Source organism: Triturus cristatus, chromosome 4_2 (assembly GCF_964204655.1).
Source record: "Triturus cristatus chromosome 4_2, aTriCri1.1, whole genome shotgun sequence".
NCBI lineage: Eukaryota > Metazoa > Chordata > Amphibia > Caudata > Salamandridae > Triturus > Triturus cristatus.
Window position 1 is genome coordinate 233,449,817 of NC_140586.1, and position 12,311 is coordinate 233,462,127.

The following is a 12,311-nucleotide window of genomic DNA, read 5'->3' on the forward strand; positions in this document are numbered from 1 at the left end:
ACTTTTCTCTCGTAGCTGCTAAAGGCTGTGAGAGCTCAAGCGGGCAACCGAATTTGAGGCTGTTCTTGAGCTACATTTCACATTTGTGGAAATCAGCTGACTCAGCCAGTTCTTAATTTGAGCCAGTGGATGTTGGTGAGAACCACCGACACACATGTTTGGGGTCTGTCACTTACTTTTCCTCATCAGGTTTTCTCCCAGAGCAAAAGAAAGAAAAACACAAAATAAGCAAGGGGTGGGGGCAGAAAAAAGACAACGCACTGCAAGAATGGTAGAAGGCAGGGATGAATAAGAATCTTCAGGAGTGAAATAAAGGGTCAGGGGGTGTATGGTGGTGGAAGAAAGAGGCATGAGGTTGAATCAAGACAACGCTGCCTATTCGGCAATCCCGACACTCTTCAAGTTTGGCTGAGGATGACTAAGACAAAAATTGGGATACCAGCACTATAATATTAAAAAATAAGCAGTGGTCACCTCAGAAGAGCACGAACATCAAGAGGAGTAGGAAAACAGTGTCACAAAAAAGAGTCTCTCTAAAAACATTTTTGTGACCCTCAACAGCTATGTTCAGTCAGTAGCATGTTATCCCCACTGGCGTATTAGTAACCAATAGCGTAATTATTGGGTCTACCCTCCACCAGGAGGGGACGTCGCAGACTGCAGAGACATTGTGGGATCCATGTCAAAACTACTGTGGTCTAAAATTACCTCCTGTCCCAAAAGTGGATGCATTTAATAAAATGGGGTAGGGTTAAGGTTAAAGGGGGGGGGGTGTATAGGGAAGAGCTCACTTCTCATAAACATATGGTCAAAATGTTTCAGCCTTCTTGCGCCCATAAAGGTCGATGGCTTTCCTCAGGATCGTGAAATTGTTTGGATCCCTGTTCTTAGCCAGCTGGGACACTTTCCCCAGCACGGTATATCCCAAGTATATTCACTCTATGGAGGACTGGAGAAAGCGATGTCCTCCCCTTTTTAAAATCAAAGTCAGGGCCCCATAGACTACAGGGGGAGGCGGAATGGTTGCGCTCTTTCAGCGCTGGTTCTCCATTCGCGTTTGGTTCTTCTCGTCCTTAATGTTAGAAGAACAGCAAGCATTACTTACCATATTTTGCTCCACATTCGAGACTGGAGACACTGAAAGTGCGCACAAGCTCTAGGTGGTGTGCACAAAGGTCTTCAATGGGTTTTCCGTCGTCCTGTCTCACATGACACAGAATTAAATGACCATAGTACAAACTGAATTTCTGATCCAAGTGAGTGATGGTGCAGTAAGCATCAGGCCAAGTGTAGGATGAGACACATATGTACTGGATTCTGGTAAAGCCATCATAATCTGATATGATCACAAATGTGAAGCAGAGGCTTCTGGGGTAAAAGCTGAATCACAACTCACTATCTGGATGTATCACTGGTAAAAAGGTTTGTGCCATCCTCGCCACTATACATTAGAATTTGTGTAGTGTGAACCTAGAGCAACGGGAACGCTGCATACTAGTTTGGGTGTTGGGAAATGATACAAGCTCATGTAGATCAGGGGACGAGTTTCAACTTTGAGTATTGAACTGCTTTATATTTCATGTTTATATTTTAGACATGGGGCTGTTACATTATTTGACCATAATTATTCTTGATTTTCAACCAACGGTCGATTGCTGAGTTAGCGGCTTAACAAGTAGACCTCATTTGCTTCTGACTAGTTGTTAGAGGGATGGTCTGCAGGCGGAAAGGGTGAGCAGAGTTACACATTTTTCCTCCTCAAACTTAGTGAAGTTTCTTCAGGGTTTGTAAGCTTTGCAATGGTTGACGATTTTTTAATGGAACGAAAATACATTAGGCACAAGAAGGATTTACTGGAAAAATCTTTGCAAATACCCACTATTAGTAAGTAGGGAAATGCCTTGTGCCATTGGTATGTGCTCTAAAGTGTAGAGGTAGGCATAGCAATTCTTAATGGACTGTCTTTACTTCTGAGTAATGTGGATTTAACATACTTATTCCTGCAAGAGCATCAGTGACTCACTGCTTGCTGGTATTGCAATAATGCACATTTTAGGCTTATTTTATGTATTATAGTAATCATCAGAGTTCCAGCTCCTCTACGCTCTCTGAGGGAAGGCAGTCATTCTTGGCTTGCCTGGCATTTGGTTACAGGCCTATAAATCATGTAATGCACTGTGTTCTTACAAAGAGTAATAGATTATGGGCCATCGCCGAAAGATGTGGAAGAGGCAAAAGTTTGATATTTTTTTATTAGGTTATATGTGTATCTCAATATATTTGGACAAATTGTTGACATGGTACATTTGGAGGAAATGAGATCTCGCCTCCTGTCCTGAGAAAGGCTGTGCACCAAAAAATGATATCCAAGAGCCCAAACATTGAAAACTATGAAGCACCGTGATTTTAGTATATTTGAAAAATTAATTTGTATACAGGAAAACTACTTCTGTACTAATAGATAGATGTCTACTTTCCCACCCCAAATTGCTGTCTCCCTTTCTACTGTGGATTCTACCTCGTTGCTGAAAGCCTCTGGAATTCTCCATCATTTTTTATTCCCTTTTTTGTAATTTTTCTTTCACCGCAGGCCCAAAGGAATACATTATGTGACACCGTTTAAAATGTGCTTTACACATTATTTATTACATCTAAGAAATATTTTGATAAAGGCGATTTGAAGGCCCCTCATTTGTCTTCAACAAAACTCTTGTTCTAACCACTACGGGGTATATCAACAACAACCGGCGATAATTATCGCTAAGCGCACTTAGCGCTAGGATAATTATCGCCGGCTAGCGTGGATTTTTATCGCTGAGATAGCGTGCTATTAGCAACGCTTATCTCAATAGTGATAAAAATCCTCACGCTAAGTGGCTAACGTGAGATTATCGCTGGAAACCCAGCGATAATCTTACGTTAGCTTGTTGATAGGGACAGACAAACTTAGCCATGATATCCTCCTTCCATAGGATATCATGGCTAAGTCAGAAAAATACCAGACGTAAAAAAGCAGCGTTAACCGCGGTTAGCGCTGCTTTTTTTGTCTCTAACTGGGTTAGCGATATTCTTGATAATAGGAGAAATGTCGCTTAGCGACATTTCTCCTATTATTTTACTCTGGCATGCCCCCTTTGCATCTCATTAGAGATGCAAGGGTAAGCGTAGAGTAAAAGGGTGCTAACATGCAAATTTGCATGTTAGCATCCTGTTGTTGATAGGGTGCTAGTTTTATCTCTGCTTTTTGGCTTTTAAAGCCAAAAAAGCAGAGATAAAGCCCTTGTTGATATGCCCCTACATGTGTTCTGACATCAGGCACAGGCACCCTAACATTTCACCTCATAAACCTTTTTGAGATTTTCAACGCCATGAGAAATTGGCAATATTCACTTTATTTAATGAAGCTTGAATTTGTACTTGCTGTGTAGGGAAATGTATTCACAATAAAACTTCAATTTCTACTAATTAATTTTCTCTCATGTGCCCCTATGCAAAACCTTAAAAGTCCAGCAAATTTGCCAGATTGTGTTGCTGAGGAACCTTAAGTTCCTCAATGGCCTGCACATTACCTCACACATGACCTCATAAGTGACGTAATTACCGGCAATATATATGATAACACCTATAACAGTGATATCATTACTTGCTTTGTGAAATTCTTTTGAAGATTGCAATATCTTGGAGGATGTTGAAAAGTGATCCTTGTTATTGACTTGCCAATTTATTTAATTTTATCTACTTGAGGAGTACAGTAAAAAAAAAAAAATTCTGATTGTTTTATGGCAGCGTGTGGGCGATTTCTGGAAAGAATATTCGATTTCACCCAGGATTCTTCTACGAATTTCAAACTCACTGTAGTAACAACAACAACAAAACACCAATAAAAAGAGCTAGTTTCACAAGAAACAAAAGGCTTTATTCTTCAAAAAGGCAGAAATAGCTGCTCGTAGAATCTGAAAAATATGGGGAAGAGGTAAGGATGGCGTGCCGAGGATGGTGTTCCTAAATGAAGTAGAATAAGGCATTATTCGGTAGAAAGTCCTCCAGAAGGGTTGGCTTGGGAAAGACCGGGCGCGTTCTTTCGTGATCCTGTGGCATCTGTCAACAGAACTAAAGAGAAACGCAGTCAAAGCGAGTCAAATCGAGGAGATCAGCAACCAATGTGATCAACAGTCTCTGCACCTTGTACCCTCAAACTCTAAATGTCATCCCCTTTCAAACAGTAAAGCGAGACCCAATGAGTTCTTCAGTCCTGGCATAGCTGCCAAGTCACAAAGGACCAGGGCCTGCGTCACTTTTGCGCCACCGGTGCGTCACTTTTTGTGATGCACCAGTGGCGTAAAACATGCGCCATGTTGCACCATATTTACAAAGTGACGCATCTAGGTAGACGCATCACTTCGTAAACACCTGCGCTACTTTATACCTGCCATGTATAATGTATGCAGGGTGGGCGTACCCCCGCAAGAAAAAGTCGTAGGAGTGGCGCAGCGAAATCTATGAGATTTTGCTGTGCCACTTATAGGACGCCAGTGCTTCAAAACCATACGCCTGCCTCATGGTAGGCGTCAGGGTGACGCAGGCCCTTTCACATGGGGCTTGCCCCATGTGAAAGGAACATTGCTGGAGTTGCGTCAGGCTTCCGACACAACTCCAGCAATGTGCCACTTTTTGCACTGACAGATACGTCAGTTATACTGACGTATCTGTCCTTCCTTGCTACATGATGCGTCATATTGTAAATATGACACATCATTGGTGTCGCAAGGTGGGCGCACTGAGAAGTGGCGCATCGCTGCCTTCACGCAGCGATTCGCCACTTCTCGTAAATAAGGCCCCAGATGTACTAAGACATTTAGGGGCATATTTACGAGAAAAGTGACGGAGCGTGGCGTTAGACTCCTTGTCTAAACGCCAAGCTCTGCCACTTCTGAAACGCAGGGCTGCACAGTATTTACAAGACTACGGTGCAGCCCTGCGTTTACCCTGCGCTGGCACTAATTTAGCTGGCTAGCGCCAACGCAAGCGTGTCTGCTTTGCAGCGGAATGATTGTTTATGTGCAGGTAGGGACACCTTCCTGCACATAATGAATGGCGTTTTGCTGTTTCCATGTGTACTGCACAATGCAGCACACATGGAAACAGCAAAAATGAAGAGGAATAAGTAATTTCTCCTTGTTTTGCCTGTTTAAGGCCAGGTTTTCCCTGGTCTTAATTTTGGCGCTGCCTCCTATTTACACCTCCCTTGTAAATAGGGGGCAGCGTCAAAATCAGTGGGTGTTGCGGTGGAATGCCTACTGCCACACCCATTGCCCTCCCCTTTCACGCTAATTGTAGGGTGAAAGGGTGCCTTATTTACAAGGCTCCATTAAGCCACATAAAGTGGCTTAATGCCGTCTTGTAAACAAGACAAAGCCACAATAGCCACCACAACGTCTGAAAAAGTGACGTTGTGGTGGCGATAGGGGCTTGTAAATATTCCCCTTAGTGATCACAAACCCCGCTAACTCACAGGGTTTGTAGCAGCTAAATGACTTTTTGCTTTGTACTAAAGTTTTGCGACTCAGTAAACGCTTACTGTACTGCAAAGTGCTTGAGAAATTAACAACAGATCACAATTTGGAAGGGCCTTGCTTAGGGAATGCCTTCAAATTGCGATTTGCACTGCAATTCATCAATGGTTTGCAATTTTACTTTTGGTCTCAAACCATTGAAAAGTTAGCAACTTGTCAAATGAGGTGTTAACTCATTCGCAAATGGGAAGGGGTTCGAAATGGTAAAAAAGAGTTTGTTGGGGAGTAGACAGTAGTCCTGGGGACCACGGCCAACTCTCAAACAAACTTTTAGAAAAAAATAAATGTTTCTTTAAATGGAGTTCCAGTTCTGTTGTGGAAAAGAGGCTGCTTTAAAAAAAAGTGGACTTTATTTAAATGCAATCACAGGCATGGTGGTCTGCTGATCTCAGTGGGTCATCATCCCTGTGAAAGCATCCAATCAGAGTAAGTTGTAATTTTCATCCTACCTCATTAATATTTGGAGGTATGTCAGATTGCAACCCACTCTGAATAGTGATTATGCGAACCTCCAAATAGTACATAGGTTGCTTCGCAAAATCTGCCTGCCATTTGCAAAACGTCAGTGCACAATTTACAACCACATTTTGCTACTTCAGTGTTGGCACATCTAGCCCAAAGTGAGTTACCACTGGAGATCAGTGTGTGGGGGGGAAGAACTCTCTCAATCATCATTGAGTCGCACTGTTGGAGAAGTGTGAGAGATAAATAGGCAGGAAAGCAAGTTCCTCGATTTCTGACACTTGGGAAAAGAGCTCTCTAGATGGAGAACACACCCCATACAGGTTAAGAGAATATTTTCTCACCGCTAGAGCAGGGTACAACCCTGCTTCCTGGGCCTTGTGGGTGGTGGGCACAGCACTGCCCGGATGGCCTCATCAAACACTGTCTTCAGGCCCCGCTGTGTCAACGCTGAGCATTCCAGGTACTTCACAGCTTCTGTGAAGAGAAAGGAGCAGGCATTGATGTATACCATTCAGTTAAAATGGGAAGCAGTTTAGAGTTTGACCAACAATCTTTTTGACTCCTCAATCTAAACCAGATAACCTGGGAGGGTGCAATCAAGAGTCAGTTTTTAAACTTTAGATGATTTACCCCCATATTTGTTTATTTTTTATTTATTTTTTTAAAGTTTGAGTCACGTTCTATAATTGTTCTTTTCAACACTGGGCAAACAACTCTTCACTTGCAGTTTAGCTAAACAGCAGGTACATTTTGACAAAAACTGTAGTATCACTATAAAACTCTATGGTAGTATATCCCTCAAATGGTGCACTCTGTACCGGATACACAATCTATGCTGGGAAGGGCGCATCCAGTGTCACTTGCAGATTTGGGTATCGCAGAGCATCAACTGGAAAACACATGGCCTCGCAAACCCCCTCTGTTGTCATAGACTTTCTTGAGTCGACCGTCTTTTGTTCTTCTCTGCATACACACATGGTGCTCTTTCGAGTATGTCACAGCTGAACTGTTTCTGGTTTTTGCACAGCATTTCTTAGAAATGTAGGGGCATATTAGCAAGGGCTGGCAATATAATTGTCGCCGCTTTAGCGTCCGTTTTTGAGAGAAAAGTGGGGATAATTATATCGCAATATCATCAAGGACACCTTGATGTAGAGCCCGTTTTTCACAGCCTCGCATCGCTAATGAGATGCAAAGAAGGCGTGGCTGTGAAAACAACACATGTTAATATCGTGAAGGCAGCTTTGCGATATTAACAAGGAGGTGCAGCAATAAAAAAAATCGTGCTACCTCAGCAGTCTGTTAAATTCCTGACTAAGGCATACTTTTAATGGGAGATGGATTATGCTGATAGGACCACAAGGTCATATCAGCAATGTCATCGCTGTTTTCAATGGAACATCGCTGGAAAACCAGCGATGTTCCATTGAAAACACTGCTATCGCTGAAATATTATCTCCATAGTGCTATGCGTTGTAAATATAGCGTTATCATGGCGATAATATTCAGCGATAGCCGGCGATAATATTTCTATCGCTATGTACGGCCAGCGATAATTATCGCTGGCCGTTGATAATATGCCCCGTAGTTTTCTGATTGGATGAAGCCTATATCCACGTATTGATGAACTTTGTATTCAAATAAGCCCTCAATTAACAATTGTTTTTTCTGTTACTTTATCCACACCATTAACATGTTTTATTCTGGGTATACATTTTGATTGTTTGTGTTCTGCTGATTATTGAGATTATACTGTACTATTTTCCGACACTGGTGTGTCTATTTTTTATTTATACATTTACCTGAATACTCATTCTCTGTATGTATGGCTTCTGCCTCTCTGAGGTACTTCACGTTAATATGTGAATATCATCTATGACTTTCAATATTCATTTTCGGTCACCGTTTATAATTTGAACTGAGCATCTACTGTTTAAAGAGTGTCTGAATATTAAATCGGGATGGGGTATTATCACTTATGTGTTTGAAAAATCACAGTTGGAGTAAGCATTTACTCTTCATGTACTAGTAGGCGAGATGTGTGCGTGCTGCACATGGTATTTTGTCTTTTTTCCACTCCTTATTGTTTGTATTCTCTTGGACTGATCACTGTTGGTGTTTTTACTTTCTCTTGCCCTGCTGGCGTCTTTTCACTGGGTGTAAGTACTTACTCTGTGTATCCTTTTACAGTGAATGCATTTGTCCTAGCAGTAAGTTTGTAGCATATGTACAGTTGTGGCTTTTTTCCTGGCAGGGGATGTTTATAAAAGCATTTGTTCTGTGAGTAGATTATTTGTAATTTGTAGAGTTACTAGTTAGGCCATTTCCCTGCGAGTTCATATTTATTATTTTCGAGCTTGTACATTTGGGAGTGGGAATTTATCAGGCACGACATTTGTGCTGGAAGTATATATTTTGTGTGCAGTTAGGACATTTGTCCTGGAAGTGGATATTTATTATTTAGGTGGTTAGAAAATTTGCTCTTGGGGTTGATTCCATGGGTATTTTTTTGTATTTTGCATTTATCATTTTTGAAGTTGGTACATTTGTTCTAGAAACGAATATATGTAACTACACAGTTACAATATTTGCTGAGGTTGTGTGAACATTGCAAATGAGCAGGTGAAACTTGGTGTTTGCCTTCACAATACAGAAAAACATAATCATTACAACTCTAGGTGTTCATGCACCTAAAAACGTGCAGAAACACATTGGAGTCTAGTTAAAAAAAAATTATGCTTGTGCTTTAAATCTACATCGGAGTGTAGTTTTGCTATTTTTTGAAATTCACAATCTCCTCAAGGAATTCACATAGAAAACTGCACCAGTAGCAGGTTTCCATGTGGGTTTCTTGGAAAATCATGTGATTTCCTTGTTTGGAATGCATTCCTTTTGTATTGTAGATCTCCATGTTCTTCCTGGTGGATAACTCCACATGGGGGAGGAGGAGGGGGCGGGGGTGGGATTCCCCTGTGCAAATGCACCTTTTTATAGTTTTTTCTTTGGAGAACCCCTATCTCTACACCCCTGCCAAAGTTGGAGGTGATTCATTTTCCATCGCAACCTGGAAAGAGAACTTACACCAGCACCTGGCCATGGTAAACACATGACCCTTTCCAGACTGGAAAGGGGAAGGACAGTAGTTTGTGAATGTCCACAAACATGTGTGTTTATGGCTGTTCACACACTTCAACGGCTAATCATGCCTTGGAAAGCCTTCAATACCACCCCTTAAGTGGGATTTATGGGTGCAGGAATGTCCATACTTGTGGAGGAGATTTCTCCACCTATAAAAAGGCTTATAACTGGCAGGAGTCTCTTTGTAAGTTCCTGGGCAGGTGTATCTGAGGTATATTTGGTCATACTCTTAGGTTTACAGTTGGATTTACCTTTGTGAATAGGCCCTTATTTTAACACAACTCCATTGATGACAATTCACAATAATTTGCACTGACACCCATAAACTTTAATTATCTTGTACTAATTTACTATTCTTTACTGCTTGTAGAAAGTTTGCATGTTACATTGTGTCTGAACTAGTGGCCCTCCTCAAGATAGAGGCCTCTAGCAATGTCTTTACTCTGGTTTAGAACACGTCTGTCCTACATATATCCAGGTAGGTCAACTCATGCTAGATTTTTAGACTATCCACATAATGTAAGCTTACATAAATTAATCTAAATGGAACATATTTAGCCCCATACTACCAAAATACGTGGGCCCTAAATACCATTGGTACTTATCCTGAAAGTCCCACTGATTTAACCCCCCCAATTACCCTCAAAGGACAGCACTGGGTTAGAAACACATCAATGCCACCTTTCTAAAGAAAACAGCAGTAAAAGAATAAAATATGCTAGGTAATGTCATTCACCCTTATTCTCAGGGGAAAAGACGTAAATTAGGACAATGTCTTCAAATTCCCTTTTAACGGATGTATGATGTTACAACGCATGCTTTTACAACGCATGCTGTTACAACAAATTTTTTACAACGCAAATGCTGTGACAACGCAAGTCTTTACAACGCAAGTCTTTACATCGACTTGCAGTAGATGGCGTGCGAACATTAAAAAGGGTAATTTACTATTCTAACTCCAGTCCACGTTGCAGTAGGGAAGGTGTTTGGATAGTAAACTACACTATTTTTAATGTTAGCACGCCATCTAGTGCAAGTCGATGTAAAGACTTGCGTTGTAATGGCATGCGTTGTCACAGCATTTGCGTTGTAACAGTTTCGTTGTAATGGCAGTGCGTTGTAAAAGTTGCGTTGTAATGGTTGTTCCCCCCTTTTAACGTATCCACCAGGATTTGCAGGATCTTGCCCAAATCCAAAATGTGTATAGTCTCTCCTGAATAGTGTTTTCATTGTAAAGTTGTTGCTCCATCTGTCATTAAGGAGAAGGGCAATTTTTAACCAGCAGATTATCACAAATGTACTTTTTGTAAACTGTTATTTCTATCCAGGTTCAGGTTTACACAAGCATATACAGTCCAGAAGTGTATAAAACATATAAACAATTGTACATGCTGGTGCAGCTACCATGGATAAAAATGCCAAGCATTATGCTTTGGTAAGTTGTTCCTTTCTGTTGGACTTGGCCATCTCCGCAGGGTCACCCCCAAACTTTTTGCCATCACCCCTCCTGTTTTCTGAACCTGTGTTTGTTGGTTTATAGGACTCAGTGCATTTTACCACTGTCAAGCAGTGCTAAAGGTATGGTGCTCTCCCCTAAAACATGTTATAATCACCTTACACCTGATTGGTACATTTAATTTACTAATAAGTCCCTAGTAAAGCCGTACTACATGTACCAAGGGCTTTAAATTAAATGCTACTGGTGGGCTTGCAGCACTTATCATGCCACCCACTGAAGTAGCCCTTTAAAACATGTCTCAGGGCTGCCATTGCAGGTTTTTTGCCAGGCCTAAAACTCCCTTTTTAATACATATACGTCACCTTTATGGTAGGCCCTAAACAGCCCATTGGGCAGGGTGCATTGTATTTTAAGAATAAGACATGTGGTTTTAAGTTTTACATGTCCTGGTAGTAAAAACATCCCAAAATCTTTTTTCACTTTTGTGAAGCCTGTCTCTCCCATAGGATACCGTGGGGTTACCTTATTACATTTAATACGTGCTAACATTTGCTTGGGGACAGGTAGAAATGTCATGTTTGGACTCAAATTAATTGTAATTTTAAATCCTCTTTAATGGTAAAGTCACTTTTAGAAAGTTTACATTTTCCTACGCTAAGCTTGCTGGGGCATTCTTGGAGTTTCCAACTGCCTGCCCTTCGAACCTGCACAGGAAGGAACTTTGCAGAACCAGATGTGGGGGTGGACTAGAGGTTTCCCTTACTTCAAAGAGTGGCACCAGGTATACATATTGGACGTCCTTAGCCACTCATAAGTACACTTCCAGACCTGTGGACATTGCAGGAGTAGGACTGTTCCCCAGAGGACTACAATGCTGCTTGAGACCTGCCTTGTTCACCAGAAGACTGGGCTGCTGCTTGAGGCCTACCTTGTTCCTAAGACGACTGCCCTGCTGCTTGAGCCCTGCTTTGCTCTCTGTGAAAGAAGACTGGACCTAATACCTTAATCCCAGGGTAATCTGAGTGATTCGAAGTTGGTTGACCTCCTGTTCTGAGCTACAGGGACACAACAAGCTCCACCGGCCTCCCTGAAACTGTACAGCTTACTTACTGCAACTGGCCCTGCATCTGCAAAGGCAAAGTCACAAAAGCTTCATCTTAAACCTCTAGCAAAATATTTTTAGTAGGATTCTCTCTCCCCCCCCCCCCCCTCTCCCCACTCCATTTTGCTTCCATAAAAGCTTTTTGGGCAGGATTTCTGTTTTTTATACCGACTTTTGGTTAAATTTCACCAATTTTTGGAAGTTAGCAGAGTTTGTATAGCTTTAAAAAGACCTTCATAAGGTTGATGAAGTGCAGAGTAACCAACAACACATAATTTAAACAGAGTAATCAAATGACTTGGCCATCGAACAACATAAACCTTTGCTGAAATCACAGTCCCGCTGGTCTTTGTGGCTTCAAAGAGATGAATAATTTTGGAATGGCTGCTCATTAAACTGAGCCTGTGGTTTTACCGTGATACTGAAGACAATTGCCTTCTAAGGGCCAGATTCATCATGTGTGCTTCACGGAAATAACCAGATAAGATATTTGTTATGCATTTCCTATGGAACAGTACATAGAGAACCCTTAAAATAAATTTGTCTTCTTCCCCCTGTTAATCATGTTTCAAAA

At 41.5% G+C, this 12,311-nt stretch overlaps 1 protein-coding gene across 3 annotated transcripts in view; it reads right to left on the reverse strand.

Annotated features, from left to right (window-relative positions):
* Positions 1-3,894: 3,894 nt before the first annotated feature.
* LOC146833507 (ras-related C3 botulinum toxin substrate 2) overlaps positions 3,895-12,311 on the reverse strand; it is a 149,851-nt gene continuing 141,434 nt past the window's right edge. The window contains exons 6-7 of one of the 3 annotated variants that reach the window (XR_014960592.1): positions 5,044-6,512; positions 3,895-4,943 (exon numbers count right to left, since the gene is read on the reverse strand). Coding sequence is in view for 2 of the 3 variants with exons in the window: in XM_085601354.1 (XP_085457480.1) it covers positions 6,382-6,512 (131 nt within the window). In the remaining variant the exon portion in view is untranslated. The remainder of the gene's footprint in view (positions 4,944-5,043; positions 6,513-12,311) is intronic. The other 2 variants (XM_085601354.1, XM_085601353.1) reach the window with 2 other exon arrangements.